The sequence below is a fragment of the Grus americana genome, chromosome 4 (genome assembly GCF_028858705.1).
Source record: "Grus americana isolate bGruAme1 chromosome 4, bGruAme1.mat, whole genome shotgun sequence".
In the NCBI taxonomy this organism is placed as follows: Eukaryota; Metazoa; Chordata; class Aves; order Gruiformes; family Gruidae; genus Grus; species Grus americana.
In genome coordinates, this window is record NC_072855.1 from 24,394,197 (window position 1) to 24,420,481 (window position 26,285).

The 26,285-nt window shown below is 36.6% G+C and overlaps 1 protein-coding gene across 4 annotated transcripts in view; it reads right to left on the reverse strand.

The window, feature by feature from the left end:
- ARAP2 (ArfGAP with RhoGAP domain, ankyrin repeat and PH domain 2) overlaps window positions 1-26,285 on the reverse strand; it is a 136,546-nt gene that overhangs the window by 16,239 nt on the left and 94,022 nt on the right. For all 4 annotated transcript variants that reach the window (XR_008576948.1, XM_054824559.1, XM_054824558.1 and 1 more), the window contains exons 25-28: window positions 17,531-17,605; window positions 15,904-16,021; window positions 11,327-11,455; window positions 4,855-4,994 (exon numbers count right to left, since the gene is read on the reverse strand). Coding sequence is in view for 3 of the 4 variants with exons in the window: in XM_054824559.1 (XP_054680534.1) it covers window positions 4,855-4,994; window positions 11,327-11,455; window positions 15,904-16,021; window positions 17,531-17,605 (462 nt within the window). In the remaining variant the exon portion in view is untranslated. The remainder of the gene's footprint in view (window positions 1-4,854; window positions 4,995-11,326; window positions 11,456-15,903; window positions 16,022-17,530; window positions 17,606-26,285) is intronic.

Genomic DNA, 26,285 nt, shown 5'->3' on the forward strand with positions numbered 1-26,285 from the left:
ACCATGGAGATTAGAAGAGCAATGTTTGGCTTACTCAGGGAACTGATAGGTGGATGTTCACAGGAGAAGGCAACTCTGAAGGGTAAAGGAGCTCAGGAAAGTTCATAGGTCTTTAGGGACAGCATTCTCCAAGAACAGCATTCTCCAAGAACAGCATTCTCCAAGAACAGCATTCTCCAAGAACAGCATTCTCCAAGAACAGCATTCTCCAAGAACAGCATTCTCCAAGAACAGCATTCTCCAAGAACAGCATTCTCCAAGAACAGCATTCTCCAAGAACAGCATTCTCCAAGAACAGCATTCTCCAAGAACAGCATTCTCCAAGAACAGCATTCTCCAAGAACAGCATTCTCCAAGAACAGCATTCTCCAAGAACAGCATTCTCCAAGAACAGCATTCTCCAAGAACAGCATTCTCCAAGAACAGCATTCTCCAAGAACAGCATTCTCCAAGAACAGCATTCTCCAAGAACAGCATTCTCCAAGAACAGCATTCTCCAAGAACAGCATTCTCCAAGAACAGCATTCTCCAAGAACAGCATTCTCCAAGAACAGCATTCTCCAAGAACAGCATTCTCCAAGAACAGCATTCTCCAAGAACAGCATTCTCCAAGAACAGCATTCTCCAAGAACAGCATTCTCCAAGAACAGCATTCTCCAAGAACAGCATTCTCCAAGAACAGCATTCTCCAAGAACAGCATTCTCCAAGAACAGCATTCTCCAAGAACAGCATTCTCCAAGAACAGCATTCTCCAAGAACAGCATTCTCCAAGAACAGCATTCTCCAAGAACAGCATTCTCCAAGAACAGCATTCTCCAAGAACAGCATTCTCCAAGAACAGCATTCTCCAAGAACAGCATTCTCCAAGAACAGCATTCTCCAAGAACAGCATTCTCCAAGAACAGCATTCTCCAAGAACAGCATTCTCCAAGAACAGCATTCTCCAAGAACAGGAAAACAAGTAGATTTATCAGGAGACAAGCCCAGGTAAATAGGTAGCTCATTGTGGAGCTCTAATGCAGACAAAGGCAGCATACAGGAGGTGGAAGCAGGGAGAGACTATGAAGGAAGAAATGTAGAAACACTGCCCAGAACGTGTAGATATGGTGATAAGAAAGCCAAAGCTCATTTGGAATTGAGACCTACTATGGACATTAGGGGCAAGATGAAGAGCTTCTACACTGGTAGCTTCGTAGTAAAAGGTAAATGTAGACCCAATGCTGAGCAGGGAGGGTGAATTAGCAACAGCAGACACAGGTAAAGCTAAGGTAACTCAGTATCTTCTTTGCATCAGTCTTCCGACCAGCAAGGTCTCCTAGACCTCTACACTTACAGACAGGGTTCAAGGAAGAGAGTAACGACTGCACCAGAGGAGCACTGGATTGAGTCAGGAAAGACTTGAGAGAATTTAAGTCATGTAAGTCCTTTGGATCAGAGAAGCTGCATCCGAGGGTTCTGCGTGTGCTGGCTGACATCCTTGAAAGGCTGCTCTGTGACATCTTGGAAGTGTCAGAGATCAAGAGCAACTGCTGGTAACTGGACAAAGGAAAACATCGCATCCATCCTCAATAAAGACTGAAAAGACAACTTGAAGAACTATTTGCCTGCCAGCCTCATTTCAGTCCCTGGGGAAATCCTGGAGTGACTTTTCTTAGAGCACGTTTCTGAGCACGTAGAAGAAAAGGTGCTACTGGGAACATGCAGCATGACCAACCTTATTGATTTCTACAATAAAATGACTGAATTTGTGGATGAGAGAGGAGTAGTGGATGTCATTTACCTCAGCTTTATCAAGGCTTCTAACATTGTCTTCCACAATATTCTTCTATCCAAGTTGAGATGTTACAGTCTGGATGGGTGGACATCTATATCAGTAAAACACTAGTTGCATGATCAGACTCAGAGGGTGATGGTTAATCAGACATACTCTAACTGCAGACCTATGACAAGAGGAGTACTGCAGGAGTCTATCCTGGGACCTGTCCTTTTTAACATCTTCATTAATGACCTGGAGGAGTCAATCATGAAGTTTGCACAACGACCCAGAGGACCAGTCAATAAGCTTGGGGGCAGGGCTGACTTCCAGAGAGACCTATACAGCACAAAGAAATAGGCCAACAGGAATCTTACGAAATTCAACAATGATAAATTGTTGAATTGTTGAATTGATAAAGTCCTGTACCAGGGAAGGAATAAAACCCTGCAATGAAAGACTGGGAAGCAGCTCTGTAGAGAAGGACCTGAGGGTGCTGGTAGATGGCAAGCTGGGCATGAGTCAGTAGCGTGTCCTGGCAGCAAAGAAAGCAGAAGTACAGCTGGTAGGTTGAGGAGAGTGATTTTCTTCCTCTCCTCAGCACTTTTGAGACTATATCTGCAGTTTTGCATCCAGTTTTGGACTCCTCAATAGAAAAAAGAGAATCAATCTGGAGTGAGTTCAGCAGAGGCCCACCAAACTAGCTGGGTGCTGGAGCACTTGCCCTGTGAGGAGAGGCTGACCTAAAAGCAGCCTCCCAGCACCTGTAGGGAAGTTATCAAGAAGATTGAGTGAGGCTCTTCACATTGTGAGAAAATGACTAGACAGAAGTAGAAACTTTTTCCTGTGAGGGCAGTCAGATACTGCAACAGGCTGCCCAGAGAGGTCGTGCAATGCCCATCCTCAGGGGTTTTCAAGACTTAACTGCATCAAGCCCTGAGCAAGCTGTTCTGACCTCAGTTGCTAGCCCTGCTGTGAAAAGGAAGTCGGACTTAGAGATCTGAAGTTCCTTCCTTCCTTGGTCCTTCTGGAACAAACTACCTTTAGCCAACCTACAACAGACATACACCCACACTAGGTATGAGAACTGAACATGCCTGGAGGATGAATTGCTGAAAGGAAACAATAAAATTCTCACATACACTATTATACTACAGAACACAGAACAACTGCTTAGTACTTTTAGGTCAAGTGTTTTACCTTTCTATTTAGAATAAAACCCAAACACCTTAACTAATCTTATAATCCCAGTACATAAAGCTACTCCATAGTGTTTATTGTCCTGGATTCTCAATTTCTCCCTCTACAGCTTTCAACCTCTAAAACTCCAGTGTGGGGAAAAAAAGAGACAGAATCTGAGATGGCACAAACATTTAAGAAAAAATAAAACAAAACAAAACCCACACAACAGTTTTATGGTTGGTCTTCTTGTGTAACTTCCCACTCAAAGCAACGGTACTGCCAGGATGAAAAAACACTCCTATAAAACATACTATTCAGTCAAACAACAGTATATTTCTCACAAAAATGTACTTTAAGCAGCCATTTGTCTGTGAGCTTATTTCTTAACAACAGTACATTAAAGTGGTATGCTATTTCAGCCAATTAGCACAGTATTGTAATTTAACATACAGTATCATGGAAACTTTTCACTTTCTCGATAATTGCTCTTGAACAAGAGAAACACTTAACCAAATATATCTCCACCTGCATATACAAACTTAGTTTGCTGTTAATGAGAATTTATAAATTAATTAGCACATGCAGTCATTAAATACAATTTTCCATCTGCAATGTCAAGCTTTCCTACTATTCATTTCAAAATATGACTAAAATTAAACCAAGATTATTAGTGGTAGATGAAGATCTCTCAAAAGAAAATAAAACAAACTGATATACACTATTTTGTCAGAATGGTATTTCCATTTACTTTTCTAAAAAAAAAAAAAAAGTGTAAAGCCATTTAAAAGTAACACTGTTCAAAACTCCACCTGAGTTGGAAATTTACTGTTTTATAAATCAGAATAGCTTAAAAAAGCAGATTGTAAAGTAGTACAACAATCCTATCATAAACTCTTTCCAAAATACTAATTAAGGCTTATGGGCATATTAATTTATTCTCACATATGTGCCAATTTGAGTTTTAGCACTAAATTATGAGATACTATTTTTGACATTCTGGGGTCATTCTAATTAAGATTACATCCACAGTATCACAAGATGACACAATATTTCTTTTGCATTAGCTTACTTGAGCAATGGATCTTTCTTAAAAAAAGCACTTTTATGAAGGTCAGCACGTATACATCTACATTTGCAAGATAGGCAAAACCAGCAGTCAGCAAAAATAAAAGCACTTTAAACTTTAAGACTTTTTTTTTTAAACCAGAAATTATAAAAACTAAAATGAATACATAGTTCACAACCTATGTTAGTTTTATACTTTAATACTAGCTGCGTACACCCAAAAAAACTCTTTAAAGAAAACTCCCATGAAATACTTAAAAGGAACTCACCATGGTATGTGCTTATATGCCTATATTTGCTTCTGTGGAATTGTGAGGTATATCTAATTATCAATACTAGTTTTTGGAGGACTGAAATACATCTGAAAGCTGTTGTTGGGAAGCAGGGGAAGATTTTGCTAGTGTACTGAGAGTTGTTGCTTCCTATAATCCCTTCTACCATGACACCTGTAGGCATAAGAATTCTATTGCTTGTAACTTCTAAAGGCTTTGTGTGAGATACCAAGAAAATACAGCATGCAACTCACTTAAGTTCCATATTACTTTTACTACTGCTCTCTACAGTAGGTTTTCAAAAATCTCTGTCACAGCACAAGCTGTAAGCATTCCTAAACATTGGTTCATTTTTTAAAGCTTATAGTAATGCATAATTACAATAGCTAAATGAACAACTGACAAGCTCCTTTTACTAAAGCATCTGTGAAATAGTAAAATAAAAACTTGTCCTTCAACCCCAGACTAGAAGTCTCCATTCAATATCAGAAATGTTGATCTGCTTGTCTGTCTTCTTTTCGTACGAAAAAGAAAACTTAAGTTAGTGCTTAAGAGTTTGGTGAAGAGTTTGTCTGTTGTACCTTCATATCCTTATAAAGAAGCAAGTTTCCTTCCCGTAACACAAAATAACGCTCTTGAAATTTGTTTCCAGACAGTAGCTTTGATGGTTCTTCTTTGTACTTCAGATTCCCTGCTTTAACGCTACTTTTCTCATTTTTCTCTATCAAGAAAATAAAAAAGCATTTTGTTAGATGATTTTATAACACTGGAAGCTGCTAGTTTTTGAGTGCCTCTAGTATTAATGTTTATCAAAAACTGAAATTACAACTCCATTGATTTGTTAATATGTTTATACTTATAAAATTTATAAAACAAATTTTTAATTTTCTATAATATATAAATATATAACTATGTATTATATTTAAATGCATATATAAATATATTTATATATTAATAAGAAAGGTATTCTTAAATATTGACACTATTATGATTTTAATTACTGGGGGGGGAAAGTCTTTTCTGTTTCACTTCTAAGATAACATGGAAAGAATCCACGAACATACTTTTAATTAAAAGAATCTTTTCAGAATAGAATGTGCAGTTAAGTCCAAAAGTATGACATGCATACTTTAAATGTGTTTCAGAAAGCCAACAATTTTCCATAAAGATCTGATTTTGTCATGAGTCTGTCTACATTTTTCTGTTTGAGTCAAAATACACACAGAAACACACATATATTGGGTAAAATTAATAAAAAAGCCAAATGAACTCCCCCCCAAAACACCCCAAACAACAAACCACAAAACCACAACTTTGCAGTCAGCTTTATAAAGCATTTAACTTTGTACTGAAAAAGATTTTATTTAAAAAAAATACCAGAACCATTGAAGGTTTTCAGCGTTAGAGACTAGATTTTTCAGTATGTTCTCAGCAATTTCAAATTCTAAATAAAATAAGGCAATAAAGTATTACTAGTACATATAAATAACTGCATCTACATATACATATAAACACTTCTAGATGCTTCTGGTTTTCCTATTCTGCCTAATTTATGTTTTGTCTTGTTTTTAACTAGTTTATCAGCTTTTCCCAGCAAGTCCACTTTGAAATAGCAAAAACTTCTGACCACTAATTACAGTAATTACCATGCTGATATGACTCATGCATATAAACTCAAACCAAAACAGCATTTTACAAAGTAAGGAACAACAAAAGAACAAAAATAATTCCTACTTGCATCTTATGAAGTCTTTATGAGAGAGTACAGAATTCAACAGAATTCTGAAGTATTCTTTTTTCATTGAGGTAAGAAGCGCTGGAAGCAGACTGCCAGCGTGGAGAGAGAGCAGCTAGGCAGGAGATTCACCATTTCACCTTGAAAAGGGAGCCATACTAACAAGGCTAATAATTCCTCTATCCCAAATCACTACAAGACTACTACTTAGGCCATATTTTGGCCTTCACCACCAAATTTCTTCTGCTAAATGTAGATATTTCCTGTAAGTCATTCACTTATTTAGGAAATACTAAACAAATGTGCTTAGGAGTTCCAGAATGATACCACTAGTTTTTATAATATATTAATTTCAAGATAGTAAATAAGACCGTGGTGTAAAAGGAGTATGTGATGTATGGAGAACAGCATCCTTACCCAACCACTCGGTTGGCTTTTTTCATTAAAGTTTCACTTAGGATTTCAGCATCTGATATCGAAACTCTATTATTAAGCAGCAGCACACAATATAATCTCAAAAAAAAAAGAATAAAATGTTTTAAATAAACAAAAAATAAAAAGTAATAAAAAATACATTTTCATTTTGTCAGGAAAGACCAACTTTCATTGTTTGCCTATTTTTTTTTATTTGTGAAAAGCTGTATTACACAGCCACAGCTAACTACACAAATAATCATGCTTTGGAAACGACACTTGCTGTAACATGTACTCAAAATTGTGTATTTTTTCCATTTTCATACATTCTGCTAAATAAGCAGTCAATATATTCAACTACTGCATGATGTGCACAAAGCAAGTATGAGAGGTGACAAGGGAGAATTAAGAATTTGCATGAAATATCACTAATGAGCATAAACTACAGGGTCTAATATATTGCACACTACTGTTTATAACTACCTATATTTCAGTATTTAAGTTTATTGTTGTTCTTTTAAAGAACCTTTAGACAGTTATTCCACACATGAGTATTTATGAAGAGTCCCAACGCTTTACTAGTGACATGCATTAGATGTATGGTTGTGCATGCACAAAAAGTACGAGTGATATCCAGTCTCAAACGTCCAATTACGCAAATACATTTTAAAGTGCATAAAAAAAATCAAAAACATCAAAACCAGTTAGGTCCTATTTCAAAACTCTGAATCAGATTCTACTATCATTTGTATGGTGTACAGAGACTTTGGGACTAACTTGAAAAGTTGTATCTCAATCCCATCTTACATACTGGCTGAAAAACAGCTGTTTCAAGAGTCAGAATTAAATTATTCCTCCTACTAACCCTAATTATTTGCAAAAAGAAGATAATTAAAAATTGTGAATCTAATTCCCTCTTGTTTTATATCAGTACAAACTGAAGTTATGAAAAACATATAATGGAAATTAAAAAGATAATAAACTTCTTTGATTTCATCAAAACCAACTGCATTCCAATCAGCATGCTTGCCATGAAAGGCAAATCTCAAAAGAAAGTTTCTCAGTATTTTCATCAGAGTGTAAGATAGAATCTAAAGCTAGAATCAATACATTTCACCAATTAAAATCAAAAGTTACTTGGATTGCCTCAGTTATAAGTGCAAATATACACACACAGTTTAAAAAAAAAGTGCTAACATATTCCTTCTTTGCCAATAAAAATATTTATTTCATGTTCAGAACAGAATATGAATCCTTATCCACACAATCACAAGCTTTTTTTAGGGGTTTTTTTTTTTTATTAACCAAACCAAATGAGAGTAGGAGGATACTTTCATGTCTGTACCATGTACCAAATTGGAAGACTTTATATTTCTGCACATAGCTCTTGACATGACAAAAACTCATTCTGAACTTCACAGTATTCCCACCATAGCAAATCTATCAAACACTTCATACTTACAAAAATCTTGGAAAAGCCTGAAGGAGGAAAAACAATAAACCCCTAAAAATACATTATATTCTATATTCTCTAGAAGCCAGTATTTCATAAAGTAAATCTAAAATGATCAGGATGCGTCCTAATTAGAATGATTTTTCAGATACAAGCTTTACAAAACATGCAAAACTTTCTAAAACTCTGCAACTACTAGGAACAAGATGCACGCAATACATTCAGGATTGATCCACCTATGGTTTAGAAGTTTGTGTTTCAAAGAATATCTCTGAGTAATAGCCCCTGTTCTCAGAAATCAATACTTCCCACTCAAATTATACAACTCTGTACTGGTAAAACTTCAAGGACTTATATACACACACTTTATAGAAAAATACAAGAGAATGGATTCACTAACAAATAAAACTTTAATGTGGGAAATTTTCAGGTAAGGAGAAGGAAAAGGGTCTTGAAATAGAACTAAGCTCTGCTAAGTATCTCTTATACCAAAATATAATGCACACTTCGCCCTTCTGAACAGCACTTGAAAGAGTGCTCCTGCAACAAGCATGAAAAGCTATGGATAAATTGTCGAGAGAACTGAAGATCTGGAGGGAAGTGGAAAACTCACCATGAATTTACTGAAACACACAATACAAGTAAACTAACGCTTTTTTTTTTTTCCCTTGAAGAGGAAAGTTGGTTTCTAGACAAGAGAAAATATACACCTAGACCTCAATACAATGTTTGACATTGCACAACATGAGAAATTAGTTTAAAATCAACAAAATGAGAATGAGTATAATAATTATGAAAAAGCAGAATGTACTATGTATAAGAAACATGGGAAAAGTTGCAGTGATAGGGAAGAGAACGATAAGTTGCCAAGATGAAATGAGGCTAACAGGGTTGTTCCTTTAGGCTCACTATTGAACCAACATTATTTCAAACATCATTAAAGTCTCTGGAAGAAAAAGGAGAAAAGTGCTGATGACACAAAGCTCTGAGGTAACATTACCAGAAAGAAAGGTCAGAAATATCATAATTTAGTCTGTAAGATTCTAAGATAAATCTGAGAACCAAGGGAAAATAATGGAATTCAGTTATAAACACAATATGATCACAGCCCTATTAATTTGACTGCAAAGGAGGACATCTATCCACTCAGTTGTCCATTTGTATGGGCTGAATCCACAGTTAAAAACATACTTCAAATAGTAGTGGTTGGACATCTGGCCTCAGCCCTACTACTCAGCAAGAAGTAATTATCCACATAAGAGTGTAAAAGACTGAAAAAGATTAAGGCCTCCCATTCTTCCTTCAAACCAGCAGTTATTTCTTGTGCACTTTGAAATGGAGAGCCCCAGCATAACCACAACTCCCGCCTCCTATAGACACTGGGAGCATCCCTTCCCCAATGACCTCATCCTGCATCTTTTCTCACTCTGACACTATCTAGTGATGGAAGTACAACATGTATCTAAAAAAAACCCCACATCTTTTTGTCCTGAAATAGCTGTTTACTTGTTTTAACATTGTGTACAGATGCAGGATTAGAAAGAGAAACAATAAACACGTAGATTCCTGCAACTACCAAACGTGGATGAATGATGCAGACTTTCTGTTCATCTTTGCCTACACTTAATATATACACTGTTTTGCTGAAGCTAGTGAACTTTACTCCTCAGTATTGCTAATGTTTCAGAGTAAATTTACAAGCTAAAAGTGGACTCAAACTGTAACAAGATGAAATTAATACAGAATTGTGTTTATTTTAAACATTATTTTATTATAACAAGATCCAGTTAGAAAAAGTAATATTTTAGAAGATAAAGTAAGTTCAGCATGTAAAAGTTCCTTAAAATGCCAATTCTACTCTCAAGAAAAGATTGTAATACACAAGATTGCTCTGCCATGTAGTTTACAGAGATCAACACTGAGTCTGCAATATGGCAGAGATTTTTCCCTTCAAACCACTAAGAAAACCAATATAACTTACTTAATAAGGTTTTAATTATTTTAACATCCCCTCAAAAAAAAAAAAAAGCCAGTAAATGTAAACATTCAGTCAAAAGCCAGTGTGTCTCGACTAAGTTCAAATTGAATAGAATCGATGTAAACAATTACTGTAATGGGTTGGGCGAACAAATGGATGTAGAAATTAGAAAAGAAGGAGGGCAAATGGCAGTTCTCCCCTTTAAATAGTATTACATTTTGTAAATTGACACTAGCCTAATCCTTATGTGCTTCTCAGAGCAGTGGTTCACACAATCATTATGACCCACTCCCTTTTCTGATTATACCTCAACACATACTGAGTGAGGTGATGGGAGTTCATGTATGAAGCTTTTCATGAAGTAGGCCATTTCTCTCTACTATCTGCTATGACACATTTAGAGATAGTGAAACTCAAACATAAATGTCATGAATAGCACACTTGTTAAAGTTGGTTCATAGTTGTGGAATATGCTTTTACAGGCATAAAGGATGATGAGAGAAGGCTATTAGTTTCAGAAGAATAAGCATAATAGCATAACTTCTACTTCTTGAAATCAAGACAAAAGAGATACAGAGATGGAAAGATTAAGACCTCTGTGTATGGGGATAAGAGGAAAAGAAAATATTATATATTTGAATAAGTCATTAATCAGATGGGCATTAAATAAGGCATCATGTGTCACCATCGTGTGTTTTACAGTGACAGCATACAGGACTTCAACTGCCTGAAAACAGGATAGTAATTTTTGGACACGTTTAACTTCTAAACTCCTGCTTCCCTCAAAGCAAACACTGCACATTATTACGCAGGACACTTAAATCCAGGTATTATGTAAAGAAAACCAAAATATGACTGGGTCAGCTTGTAAATCATATTTTTCCACTATTTTGAGCTATATTTCCTTTCAAGTGTCAGATCTAAATTCCTGATCCTTTTTAAAAGCCACATACTCTCCAAGTCATTTAGTTGCTCGAGTATGTCATTGAAATTAGCTTTGTAGTTTGGAGGCATCGGATTATATAATAGAAATTATGAATAGTATACAACATACTTATCTAATTATATATAAATTGTATGGTTTATATATAATGTAATCATTATATATACAAGATATACATATATACAGTCCAGAGAGAGTATAGTATATATGTGGATGGACTGTGTAGACCTGCACTATGGATAAAAGAGCAGTCTCAAGTTTCACAGCAGAAGTTCACAAACTGTGAACTAAATGCAGAGTTTCTGTATACTTTCATGTTCAAATGGGAGAGCTTATAGTTTGTATAAACAAGAACATCCACAATTTCTATGTTTTAAAAAGAAGTCAGCACAACCCTCAGTAAATCAGTAATTTTAAGTGGTAGTAATTCAGATGTTCTGGGACACTTTGCCCCAACAAAACAGCTATGAAAGAATTGCCAACCTCATGTTCCCACATGAAATATCTAAGTTTTAAACAAAGATACGTACCACTGTAGAGTTTTATCATGTCTGCTGTTAGAAATCTCTTTATTATCAGATATGCAGTGCCAGGCTCTGGTAGTGAACTCCAGTGAAGAACTTGTTCTAGTACATTCTCTGTATAATGCAGAGGACGTTCTGAAAATGTTAGAGGAAAAAAAAAACACAAAACACAATGTTGAAACACAAAAAAACCCCAACCACAAAACAACAAGATTGGAGGCCCTTAGAAGTTACACATGCCTATACAGAACACCATCTCATTCCCTTTGAGCTACAGAAGAAAAACTGCTTTCAAAATAAGACAATTAGACACTTCATTGACTTTCTGCAGCAACACTGTTGCCAGCAGGGTCTGCACAGGTAATGAATATCAAATTAAATAAGCAGTAGTCAAATGTTCAGTGACTCTTTTGTATTTAGTTATGAATATTTTCTTGCGTAAAGACACTAAAAAACTGCTTTCAAACTAAATACAAAAGTTAGGAACTATCACAGGGCATACCTAAATATGCTCAGAACTGAGACCTGCAGCTTTACTGGGCCTCACTGGCCTAGGCTCAATACAATAATCAATCATCACAGCTACCAGTTCTCTGCAATCAAAACCCAAAGAATGTGGAGCAATTATAGTGAAAACACCTCAAGCTGGTATAGATTATATTGTTTGTTAATAATCAAAAGGAGACTGAGACAGATTCTTGGTTTCATGACATTCCTTTTACTAGAAGGGAAAAGTATGTGGTCTCACTAGGTCTTCTCCCCGCTGCTGTGGTCAGGGAATTTCCAGACTTGTACTTTTATAGTCCAATCTCATACAAAGAGTACAGCAAGATTAAAATACCAATAGATGAAGGCATGACTGGACTGTATGTGTGCACTTCAACACTTTAGTTGCTCAAACATTTATTGATAGGTATCATCCATCCTAAAAGTGAAACTCTGAGACCCTTTCACACAATTGAAAAACTGCAGTGATGAGAAAGTCTAGCCAGTGCTCCATACAAACCTCAGTTCACACACCAAATGAAAGTAGGGAAGATCTTGCAAATAGTCCCTAAATCTGCATTACCAGATCCAGCAGAAATCTGAGTGTGCCACGTACTGCTACCCAACCTGAGGTATCACACAAGGCAACATGGATGTGGATGGAGGGAGACTGTACAGTTCCCCTCTCCATTAATCCTTCCTCCACACAAGCACTCCCCTGAAGGCTTTCATCTGCTCAGCAGTAAGCACCTACTGTAATTCATGAAAGCACAAAAACCTTAATGATGGCTTTGCGGGCTACAACTTAACAGTAGTGGATCCAAGTGTCACTTTACTTCCAAAGAGAGATTTTTCTAGAAGTTCTGAGTCCCCATTTGCACACCAACTTATGTGGGTCAGGCCTTGAGCAGAGCTGGGTGCAGCTCCTGGGAAGTCACACCTGTGTGACACTGTCACGTTGGGTCAGGCAGTCTAGCCCTGTGTCTCTAGAGTACTGAAGGGAAAAGTATGCCACCATAATCTCATTTTTCATTTCTGCTAGGGTAGATGAATATGAAATGTCAACAGCTGCTCTGGGACTGTCCAGCACTACACTCTAGCAGAACATATTTTCCTGAACTGAACACCAGAGCTTCAGAAAGCAGCAGACACAAATAACAGACTTAAGTGACAGAAAAAACCACCGCTGTTTTGGGATGCAAAAAACCTACCTTACCTGTAGACCTGTTATACCACTTATATAAAGATTTTATTATTCAGACATGACAACAAAGCAGCCTAACAAAAATACCATTCTGTAAACAGCAGCTCAGTCCCTACTTTGTAACCCCATTTCTTCTGGCCTTTTTGTTTTAAATGGTCAAACTTTTAAAATTTCTTTTCAACTTTTGGGAAACTGTGGATTTTGATGTGATAAAGTTAAAACAATTTGTTGTCTTTGTACAAGAAAGAAAAATCCATTTTAAGGAGAAGAACTTTACAAATCAAAGGCAGGAAACACTGGCAAATCACCACATCTTCCTAGAACACCAGCACTCCCAGAGTAAACACCTACTGTTTTATTTATAGTTACATTTAAGACCATCTGTCATCATGGATTACATGGTACATAAATCATCATGCTGAAAGGCATTAGCTATTTTACTGGCAACACACCTCATTTACAAACTATCCATCAAGCACAAATTACCAAAAAAAAAAAATACACCCTATTTTATAAAAGCATATGGTATTGCACGTTCTGCATTAGGTTAGATAAAATTATCAATTATTTCAACTTTTCTATATGCAAATAATTTAGCTGTTTTTTAATATTGCAATTTTAGTATTTTGAACAGCAAGCAGTCAACACATATGTCCAATTACCCTTTTACTTCGGTCATCATATGCTGGTAAATATCCAAAACCAGTCATTTTCAGCTTAAACAACATTAACTATCAGGAGAAAATTACTTTTTAGAAAATATAAGATTCTAATTTTCTTGGCTTCTCAGGGTTCATTTTCAGGGCAGTATATCTTAAAAAGTAAAATAACTCTTATAAAACTTCAGGTCTGAGTGTAAAACTGAATACCACCATGCACTGGACAGGTACCAGATCATGGCAGGAACACAAGCAGAAAATTAATTTCTGTCAGAAAGACACTGCGATCATTGACATATGTTTGAAACAAATTTCTGTCATGACATGTCAGAATCTCAACTTATTTGTAAATGCCTTAGATTACGCAATGTTCAATGGTGTTTCTTAAATGATGCTAGTAAGATCAACTTCTAGCAGCAAAGAATCAAGTAGGTTTTTTTAGTTCTTTAGTGTCACATTTGGATCAAGGACTACACAGGACTGTTTTTCTCTGTGTTTCAGCCTTTTGAAAATCTGCCAGATTCAGCCATAGCACTACAGGAGCCTTCCTAAATGTATTACATTACTACATGCATTATTTTTATTTTTCAACATTATTAATTCAGTTTGCCTGTTCTGATGCACAGAGTCTTCCAGAAAGTGGTCCATGAAGAAGACATTTCACCAACACAGTCTCTACTGATTGGAATCAGGTGCTGAATTACACTTTATGTAGGTTGCTTTTTGCTTGATTGTTTTAGTTTTAAAACACAGGTATGCCATTTCTACCTTGCATTGTAAACTCTTGTTTCAATGAGATATGCTCTAATCCCTTGCTAGTATTTATTGTCCTATACATTGTCCTTTGTATTTACTTTTATGTTCTCTTGGCCAATTCTAGATTAGTTTTCATTTGTCTGTAAGTGTTACATATTAAATTTAAGAAAATAAAATTCCCTCTTGAAATTTTTCCATTACTCAGTCAAAAGAAATAGGATTTCTAGAGTACTTGCACGAGTTATCAGGACTCTTCTAAAGATAATAGATGCTAGCATTCTTTGTCAGTTGACACCCGCATCTATGAATCTGGAAATGAACTCTATGTTACAACTCTACACATCACCACAAGGCTGCAAGATGCAAAGAGGAATCAGGATCATTTATTTTAAGTCAAAAGGGAGTATGCACTTCCATTCTTGTTACTGATACTGCCAAGGTAAAGATTGAGTATATAAGGAGTATTAGTGAATCTGAAGAGATTATTGTAAGCACATCTGAAAGTCAAGTACAACAAAACTATTCAAACAATCTTGGAACATTTAGCAATCTTAGTTATCTCCATTTTTTTATACTTTTTTTTTTTTAAACTTGAAAATAGGTATCTTCGGTACAGAAATAAACTAGTCTGTAACATGAAAATAGTAAAAGCAGCAACTTACTATGAAGTGCAAACAGATGTTGCTTTTTACTGAAAGCATTTCTGTCCCCCCGTATTCTTCAAAAATCAGATGACATTAGTGAATATTCATCAAAATACAATGTTTTAATTAAAAAACCCTCTATTACTCTATGTAATTTTAAGTGTCTCTAACAATAAAGTGCAAGCTCCAGCATGCGTAAAGCACTCCCAATGTTAAAACCTCTTTACAGTTCATGAATATTGCGACCATGTGACATTTGCTCTTGTTGGCGGCAGCAGAACCATATTTAAAACAAATCTTTCAAGATTCTACTAGATGCACCATAATGCCACTTGCCATAAACACAGGATTACACACTTTATGCCTCCTTTTTTATCCACACAGATAAAGTAATTGACTAAATAATAAAAAAGATCCTTGCCCCTAAGTATTACATGTTTTTTCTCATTTCATTTTCTGAAAAACATTATTCCTTATAAAATCAACTGCTGACATTCTAATGAAAATAAGTTTCTTCTTTGAGACTTATTGGTAAGATCTACTTTTCTATAGCTGATGACTACTGAACCGCAAAGCAGAGTAACATAAAGAACTTTTTTTCAGCCCCCAATTTATAAGCATTTTAAAACAATTCATCACATTATTTCTCGTGAAGTGTAGAAAGAAATCATGCAGATGCCCCAGTAACCAAATGTAAAATAACAGCATGGAGGCTAATTTTTGTTTTGTTTCTATAAACTTTTTAGTATCTCTTTAACTAAGCTTTTGATTATGTTAAATATTTAAAAATAAAAATAATGAAATGTGATGAACATGCATAAACTTGTCACTAACCTAGTTCTCCATTTTCAAGTACTTCAAAAGCAGCCCAGATATCATCTTTGTTGGGAATGATGTTTTTGATTCCTAAAACATCATTAGTTAATTCTTCTGCTTCCATCAAAGGTGATACCTGTAATACAAACTGAGTCAGTTTATAATACATTACAATTACAATTACTGTTTTCTGATTTCTTTTTTCAAAATCTTCCTCCTTGCAATTGACTTTAAAAAAAAAAAAGGGCAAAAAAAGCAGATATAATGAGTTGGAAACCCATACATTATTTGTCAGTCTCCAGCACGCTTTCCTTATTTTGTTCCATGAAATTGAAGTTATAATTTTTAGCTGACTGATAACTTGGTAACTTGAAATTCCTTCTCTCTACCCTGAAAAATTAGGAAGAAAAAAAAAAAGCACCATGTGACATAGTTTAGCCCCAGCCGGTAGCTGGGTGCCACGCACCACTCACTCACCCCTCCCCCGGCGGGCTGGGGAGGAGAACGGAAAAACAACGGCAAAGCCTCGAGGGCTGGGATAAGGGCAGTTTACTGGGACAGCAAGGGAGAGGGAAACAATCAACAACAGTGCTGATAACAGATATTCACAATGGGTGATAACAAAGAACAATTTACCGATCCGACGACCGACCGACCGGACGCTCAGCCTGTCCCGGAGCCACACCGCACCCGCCCCTGCCCGACCGGCCCCCTTTTATGGTGAGCATGACGTCACATGGTATGGAATAGCCCCCGGCCAGCTTGGCTCACCTGTCCTGGCTCCGAGTGAAATTAACTCTGTCCTCGCCAGAACCAGGACACATGATATGTTTTCTTGGGTATGGGAAGGTAAATATTACAGAAGTACCATTTTTTTATCTTAGCAATGCATATTCCCATTTTTATTCCTATTAAAAAAAGCATGTCTTATGTGCACGTATCTACGTATATGTACAAACACGAGTGTTTGAGACACATATGCTGAACAAAACAAAAAGGAAACTGAAACAGGTGTAAGATTTAAAAAAACAAAAGCAAAAAATTATTGCCCTAAATTTTCTGCCTACTGCATAACAATATCTGTCCTTTGCCATTACAGAAATGAAATCTGTTTTCCTCAGCATCCAAACAATAGAGCACTACTACATGGAGATGAGTGTGTTTAAAATACACTCAGATATAAGGCTGAAAAATCTCAGTTATAGTAAGGAACAAGCTTCGGTTTCTTAGCGCTCAAGGAAAGCAGATAGCCACTGGCAAAAAGAAAAACCAGGAGGAAAGTCATTTAAATGGCCTTGTACTATTGAATAAAAGCAGCATTCACTGTGTACTTCTTAACGTTCTTGTGTGTTGCACCCGTACAGCTGCAAAAACTTATACCACTGTATATTGCAGTAGAACTGACGGAGGATGTCTCCCCTTTAAAATCGTATCATAACATTCTCCTTAACAATGCATAATAATCAGTCTTTACAAACTTTAGGCAACACAGAAAAATTTTTTTTAAAAATTATTTAAAAAACAGGATTAGATATAAATTCATACTTTCATTACGTAATTACATAAAAACATGTATGAAAATAAATTTGATACACTTCGTGAGAAAGTGCTTAGTAAAAACACTTCATCACTTTTATACACTAACCCTGATTATAATACTACAGTCTGGCTCCTTTCTTTCCACATAAACTTCAATAAGCAGATCTCCAGCCTGGGAAACCTAAAACAAAACAATTAAAACAAAATTAGACTGTCTTAAAAATATTTTAAACATCCATTTAAATAGGGAAAGTACAATTACCATCTAGTAGATGTGCTAGAACCTACTGAACTCAAACTTTTTTTCCACCCACTTACCTACAAAAATAGTCCAAATGTTGACTCTAATGGGAAAACCCACGCTACGTTCACTTTTGACTAATTAAGCTAAAAAAACCCAAAACTATTCACAGATTCAAGGGGAAAATTCAAACCCTGACTCATCCAATAGAATCATATCAAACAAAATGAACACACTTTACAAATATCCATTCCAGAGCAGGAAAACTAGGGGAGATGTGAAATAAGTGGAAATTTTAAATATATATTTAAGACTGCAAAGTCTAAAGACATGAGTGTACCTCAGTATCTTTAAACTGCCAGAACTGTAACTCTGATTTAGAGGTTAGCCAGGCTCACTTCAGAGCCCAAACAGATGAATAGAATTTAAAACCATGAAAAAAGACTGGACAGGAACCCCAAACTGAAATGAGTTAGTTGGAAATGAGAGGAAGAATTACAAATAAGAGAATATTTCTGTCACACAGTCATATGTACATATCCAGATAATCAGAATTAATTACTAGGAAGACTACATTTATAATTATTAATCACAATGAAAACTTGTCAGTACATATTTAAAAAAGGAATCAAAACAAATGCTCTTGCTATCAACCTCTTAAGTACAGCTCTTCAAATTTGTTGGAGAGATATCTAAACTTTATGTACAATGCTAATGTGGAATAATTAGATAATAAAGCAAATTTATTACGTAATAGTTTTGTATACTCAATGCCAACAAACATAACTTAAGAATGCCTAACAATATGAAATTTACAAAGAAATTGGAAAATCAGTAAATCCAACCATTTTATGAACACGGAGAAAAATCTGATTCATGAGAAGGAATTTCATATTTTCCATCATTAGTAGGTTTGCTCATCTATGGCAATAAAATTATCTTAGTGGATGAGAATTTACTTTATACTTTTCTACCGTTAAAAATGTCTCGTGTTCTGCCTGCTCTACTTCCCTTGCAGTACAGTCATGAGCATCTTCAAGAGATTGTAATTCATGCCAATACTAAAAATATTTTCCAAAACTAAATACATGGTGATGATCAGAGCATAGGAAGAAAAAAATAATGCAGAAAACTGGACCTTTCAGGAGGTGTACCCTTTTATTAATAAGCCAATATAAAGAATTAATAATTAAATTAACATTAGAAATAACAATTTGTGTCTTAATTTTGAGAACAGTGTTCATAGTGATGCTTATTATTTATATATTACTACAAACAAAGAGGTTAACAAAAGTAAAAAACTGCATCATATACAGAATAAGATACAGAGAAAAAGATAGAAACAGGCAAGCTTTGGGATACAATTTGACTAATTTACAGAACCTAAAACTACATTTCTATAGAAAAATAAATGGCAGCACTCAATTTTAAAGAACGCTAACATTCTGAAAAACAGTGACTTTAAAGTTAGCTTAGCCTCTGAGAATAGAAAACTAATGGAAACATTTGTGAGGAAAAACATTACAAAGCTACTTTGAAGAAAGCTGCTTAATTATAGTGGCACAGACTCAAAAAAGCTCGTTTAGTTGTAAAATTTGCTTTTCAGATGATATTACAGAAAAAAGGTTGGAAATAAGAATGAAGCTGACATTTGATTTCCACTGGGCTCATGTAAACAACCGTATGGAGAGAAAATGTGATGTAAATTACAGCAGCAAACAGAAACAACTGGCATAAGTATATGGTGGACAGAAAATGAAGAACAGCTAATGAAGTGCCACCTGGAATGGAACTTCAGTGACATTTCAGACACGAGAACTTCCAGGCCTTCAGCAGAAATTTGGTTCAGTTGTTCTCTGAATACACTGCATCACCAGTCTGGAGATAATACTACTGCAGCAACCTATATACTCAAATATAGTAAGTATCCGCATTTTCCCACAAATATGCATACATTTTGATGCAATGATGTCAGACAGTCAGATGTTAAATGGAAAGGATTCTTACACAAAATTCTTAATTGTAGCTGCTTGAGACATAACTTGCCAATCACCCATGCTGTTACATCACTCGGTCTGCATCATGTCATCAGTTCTAAATGGAAGCCCATCCAAAAACGTTCCCAAAGAGCTACCTCTCCTGCATGAGCCTGAAGGCCAATCTCCATGCTACATGGTCTGCATACGCAAGCCTTCCCCACGCATGGTTCTGCAAACTGCTTACAGGCTGGAATGAATGACGGTAGCTACTGACAGAGAAACTAGAGCAGCTGAAAAAGAATATGTTTCGGCATACCCCCTTCTTCCACTGAAATAATGAAAGATATCAAGTTAAAGCTACACCATTACAACTAACCACTGGTTCTAGTCTGAAAATGTTTATCCTATTTCAGGTCTGTACTGGCAAATACAGCTCATGACAATCGGCTGGGGTCTGGCCAGTCTTTGTATAATGTTAATGAAAGCATCAAATGTTAAGTTAGACTTAACAACAGCAGTTTAAAAGAAGTTTATGTGGCCAAGCCTGGTAAAATACAAAGTGTAGGCATCCATATAATCTAGTCTTCCGAAATTACGAGTAATACGCACTTCACACTCATGACAGGTTATAAATGTAAGATATAACAAAGAGGAAGGTCAATTGTTTTCAAAAGCACTTGGTGTTAGTCCAGGTCTGCCTATAATGTATTCCCCCAGCAAACCCTACTGACAACACCATGCATAGTTAGGGAAATCTTGAATTCTTCTAGAGAAAAAGCTATATATAAAATCTCAAAACATCCTTGTAACCACTTAGAAGAAGCTTCTTTAATCAGCGGGCTTCAGAAATATAGAATAATAGAATTAAATAATAGAAAGTGCACCATCTTTGATCAGAATTCTGCATTGAAGTGGTCCCAGGCATAAGACATCCATGCACTTCACACATTATCTGCACATGGCGTTTCAGAAAAATCTGTTTTTAAATTGAAACACTAGTTACATTAATCATGTCTACCACAGAAAAATGGCAACTGGCAAAAAATGTTCCACAGCTTCATTCAGAGGGGAAAAAAGTTCATAGTCACAATCAAATTGCCACAAATGACAGTCAGGCTCTTGAGGACTCCATTCCTCAGTTGTTACATTCAAGGGGTAACAGGCTGACATAACGGAGAGAACGCAGTCCCTATCCTTAAAAGCAGTTCAAACTTCAATTTACCAACCAGTAAAAAGTAGACGTTTTATTCTAATGTCCATTGCTTATTCAGAAAGCTAAAAAGAAAAAGGCTGTTCTCTGGAATAAGTGCTTCCAAACAACTAAGGTCTCCTAAGTTCATGTTTGCTATCTTGACTTCCCGTGGGTCTTATTCCAGGAAATGCCATACAGAGTAAAGATACCAATGATTTGGTAAGATCCAAAATCATTTTCTAACTCAAACTCAGCATTTCATGATGTCTTCAGATACAATATTGACAGAGATTAATGAATAAAATCCAGCAGCTCAGTTACTATTTTCCTCATAACAGATTGTGAAAATGTGTGCTGAATATTAAGAATTCATGTTTTCCAAGTAGGAATCTGGAATCACGTCAGATACACAATTTTAAAATGCCCCAGTGACCAAGTCTGTTCTAGGAATTTTGCATTACTTATTTTATTTATAGGGAGAAGAACATCAATCAAAGTTTTAAGTTGAGATCATTGTCCTGTTTGGGAAACAGGGAAGTCGATCATTCTGTATACTATTTTCCATTTTATGCCATTCAAGTCTATATTAAAGAATAAAGCCATGAAACAATGTACACAATTTATAGTGCAAATCCATTTTTCCTATACAATACAAACAATATAGCATAAAATATTTAAGTCTTAATAGTAAAATATTTCTAGAATACAGTGAAAAAGGTAGTACTTTACTACAATATCTTTTCGTTAATAATAAATTTTTCTGTCGTCTTCTCACATTGAGATTTTCTAGCATATAGATATTTCTGATATATTTTTCCTCTGTTTATGCAACAGTTCATATGGAAATCCAAAGTGTTTGGTCATAAAGTCTTGAGCAATGCAAGAAGAGATTAAACAGATTTTTCTGCCTTTAATTTCACAATAGCAATCCTGAAAACCATCACTTATGTACACGGGTACTCAACAAATTAGCCTTTTCTATTACAATGTTCTTGGTACCTAAAGTTTCTTTTCTTACTTCTCCCTTCCCTACCCATTTCGGAAATAACTTAAGTGCTTAATCTAGGACAGAAGGGTACATCTGGCATCTAGGAGCTTTGCACTAAATTCTTAAAATAGAAATACTGCTTCTTGCATGACACAATGCCTGAGTTCATGCCACCAGAAACCTAACAGCGTGGGAAGAACCAGGGGCGCACTCTGGTCAGGCATCTGCCCTGAGCAACTGGGGTCCCAAAATCACAAGAGCAAGCCAGGGAGTGCTTCTGCACCTCAGGTAAGGTTAGTCCTCATGCACCTAAGACTTTTGGACTTCCACAACTCTGTGGTATGCAAACACAAGAGCTCTTGCCAGGCAAAAAAATCCCAACAAACCACCACCACCAAAAAAAAAAAAACCCCAACGCTGAGATGGAAATCATAGGTGTGGTATAATAACTTACTCTAGAAATTCTCTGAGAAAGCACTTCATGAATACAGCAAAAATTTAAAGATAAACCCAGGTGGTAACACAATTCAGTGAAATTTAATACCAGTGTCGTCATGTCTAGGACACCTAGTAGGCAGACTCCATTGTTCAGCTGAGACACTCTCATACGTCATATCTAAGTATTTAGCACTTATTTACCACATTCTTTGGAGAACCTTTTTTCCCCATTGGATGAAAACACAGATTTTCAAATGTATACATTTAAATACAATTCCTAATGCATTTCTTTTTAGCCCTTTCTCTCCCTTTAAACTAAAGTAGGAAGTGCCATTTTCTTCAATTTTCTAAGTTCTACTTGTACAAGTGTTCGCTATGAAACTAAAAGTAGTCATTTCTAGCAATGAGTTAAGAATGAACGAGAAAAAATTTGACAGTTGCATACCACTAATAAAATAAGAAGCCCTTTCACTGCTGCCTTCCAAATTTTAAGTGCTATAAAGCACTGCAAATCATCCCTTTCTATTTAGGAGGTATGGATGGATGACCAAAGAGCTCCTGACTGAACTCAGATGTACAAATGAGGTGTAGAAGAGATGGAAGCAGGGGCAGGTGACCCAAGAAAAGCGCAGAGCTACTGTCCCATTGTGCAGGGATAAGGTTAGAAAAACCAAGGCTGACCCCAACTTGAAGCTTGCAAGGGATGCAAAGGACAACAGAAAAGGATTCTCCAAGTAAATAAACAGCAAAAGGGAGACGAGGGAAAACGTGGGCCTGCTGCTGAATAGGGCAGGGGACCAAGCGACAAATCACACAGAAGAGGCCAAGGTACTCAATGCCTTTTTTGCATCAGTCATTACCAGGCCCTTGAAAACAAAGGGGAGGTCTGGAGCAAGGAAGATTACCCTCAGTGGAGGAGGACCAGGTTAAGGAGCACTTAAAGAAACTAGATGTACTAAGTCCATGGGGTCTGACAAGTAGGACGCACAAGTGCTGAAGAATCTCACTGATGTCACTGTAAAGTTACTCTCATTGTCTTTGAAGAGTCATGACGACTGGGAGAGATTCTCAAAGACTGGAAGAGCACAAGTATCGATCCCATCTCCAAGGGCAAGAAGGAAGATGTGGGGAGGTACAGGCTGGTCAACCTCACCTCAGTCCCTGGGAAGGTGATGGGGAAAAGCCTCCTGGAAAGCATTTCCAAACACATGAATGAGAACAAGGTGGTTGGGATTAGTCAGCATGGACTTACAGAGGGGAAATCATGTTTAACCAAACTGATAGTCCTCTACAATGAGGATACTACTGGATGAAAGGATAGAAGTGGATATTTTTTACCTTCGTTTTAGTAAAGTCTTTGATAATGTCTCCCATATCATCATCAGCAAGCTGACAAAATACAGGCTAGATAAGTAGACAGTAACGTGGACTGAAAACTGGCTGAACAGCCAGGAGACCATTAATCTTCATTAATGACCTGGATAATGCAACAGAACATATCCTCAACAAGTTTGCAGATGGTACTAAGCCGGGAGGAGTAGCTGATGTATTCAGAAGGACCTTGACAGGCTGGAGAACTGGGCAGAGAGGAACCTCATGAAGTTCAACAAGGGGAAATGCAAGTCTTGCACCTTGGGAGGAGTAATCCCAGGTATCAGTACACACTGGGGGACAACCAGCTGGAAAGCAGCTTTGCTGAGAAGGACCTTGATGTCCTAGTATACAAGCTGATCATGAGCCAACAGTGCATGCTCACAGAAAAGAATGCCAATGGCCTACTGGACTACATTAGCCAAAACACTGCCAGCAGGTCAAGAGAGGTAATTCTTCCCTCCTATTTAGCACTGGTGAGGCCACATCTGGAGTACAGTGTCCAGTGCTGGGCTCCTCTGTACAAGATAGATATGGAACTACTGGAGAGAGTCCAGTGAAGAATCACCATGACAATGAAGGGACTGTAGCATCTTTCTCCAAGAGGCTGAAAGAGTTGAGACTGTTCAGCCCACAGAACAGAAGGCTTGGAGGGAATCTTACCAACATGTATAAATACTTGATGGGAGGGAATGAAGAACACTGAGGTAACCCTTCTCAGAGACATCCAGTGACAGGACCAGAGGCAATGGGCACAAATTAAAAGCACACAAAATTCAATCTGAACACAAGAAAACAATTAATTATACTATGAGGGTGGGCAAACACTGAAAGAGGTTGCCCAGAAAGGCTCTATCCCTGGAGATATTAAAAATCTGACAGGACAGTCCTAGACAACCTGCTCTAAGAGGCCATGCTTGAATAGCAGTTGTAATTAGACTAAACGATCTCAACAGTTTCCTTCCAACCTAGACAACTGGAATAAAGCTGCTTTAGAGGAAGTTCAGATTGGATATTAGGAAAAGGTGCTTCACTAAGAGGGTGGCTGGTCACTGGAATAGGCTCCCCAGGGAAGTGGTCACAGCACTACAACTGTCAGAATTCAAGAAGCATCTGGGCGATGTTCTTAGTCATGTGGTTTAGTTTTAGGTAGTCCTGCAAGGAGCAGGGAGCTGGGACTGGATGATCCTTTCAGGTCCCTTCCAACTTATTATTCTATCATTCTATGACAATTCTGTGATGAGGTAGCAGTTTTTAAGGTTAAAGTGGTATTACTATTTTTTGTAAAGAATTTAAAGCTTAGCCATGTGTGTTATGAGAATCAAGCCAGAGTCTATTAACACAGTAGGTGTAACCAGCAATTCAGAAAGCTGATTATTAATGCTAGAGGCTTTGCTGAGAGCAAAATAAGAACAGTTAAAATCCCAGTTCAATCTTTCTGTAACTCCACCTCCCAACAACCTGAAGAGTTCCAGGGAAACCAGTCCAAACAGTCCCAATTATTCATGAAGGTTCCAATTTGATTATTAAGTTTAAAATTTGGAAGACTAGCTTTTCAGGTGCTGGAAGCTTTTTAATAAAAACCTTACCAATTTTAGAAAGCCTAGACTTTTATTAAAAATTAAAAAAAAGCAAGTCTCTCTTTCTTCAGCCTTCTAAAGACAATACACCTTATAAAGGTGATTTTGCAGCGGTATGGGGTGGAAAAAACACAGAACAAAACCACTTTATTTGGGTCTTCTCTATACTCCTCACAGCTTCAGTTTTAGACAAACCCACCTAGCCATCAGTTGCTATCATAGTATTCAATCCGTCAACAGCCTTTCAGTTTCCTTTCTACTTTTTTCTCCCTAACTAATCAGAATGTCTCCACTATCTCCTTCTCTACTCATGCAACTCCTCTCACATCTCCCTAATTTTTCCAGAAGGTATTACAAATATTTAACCATTATGGCTTCCCAGAGTTGCCTGGAAAATGTTACTAGTGTGACAAGCTGTAACAAGCATTTTTTTTGCTTCTAAAATCACAGAAAATAATGTATTTAAAAATATATGTGTTTTCACTATCTTAGGCTTCAAAATTTTATTCTCTAATCTCAAGAAGATCCTTTTCATGGACTCCAGAAAAGGTACTTCAACCCCTGCCTTGCAGAATGCTCTTAAGGATATAAAATTTGGGTGTTTTTTGCCATTACCAAGGCAGATGTTTCCATTCTGCAAGACAGACACCAGAAATACACTTGAAATTGTTTCCCAGTGACTTGGTCACTCCCCACTGGGCACCAAGAGAAGGAAACAGGCAGTCTACCTTCTGTATGTACATTCACAGTAGGTCATTATGGTCAGAAAGCTTCATGCTACTCTGACCCAGACAATAAGGGAATATGAGACAAAAATAAAACTCCAAATAGCAACTCACAGAACATGCAATTTCAACGTGTATTTGCAAGACCCTGTCTTCTTAATTATGGCTTACAAGGTACCACAAAACTGTTGCTGAAAGGGGGAAGGCAGCCAACAGACAAAGCATTATAGATTTTTTTTTTCTGCTAGCTTTCTAGTAGTTTCTAAAGCCCTATAAGGTCCAAAACCACCAAAAGTTTCTCCTCCACTACTTTAGATTTCTGAAAAAGCTTTTAAGCTCCCTACATT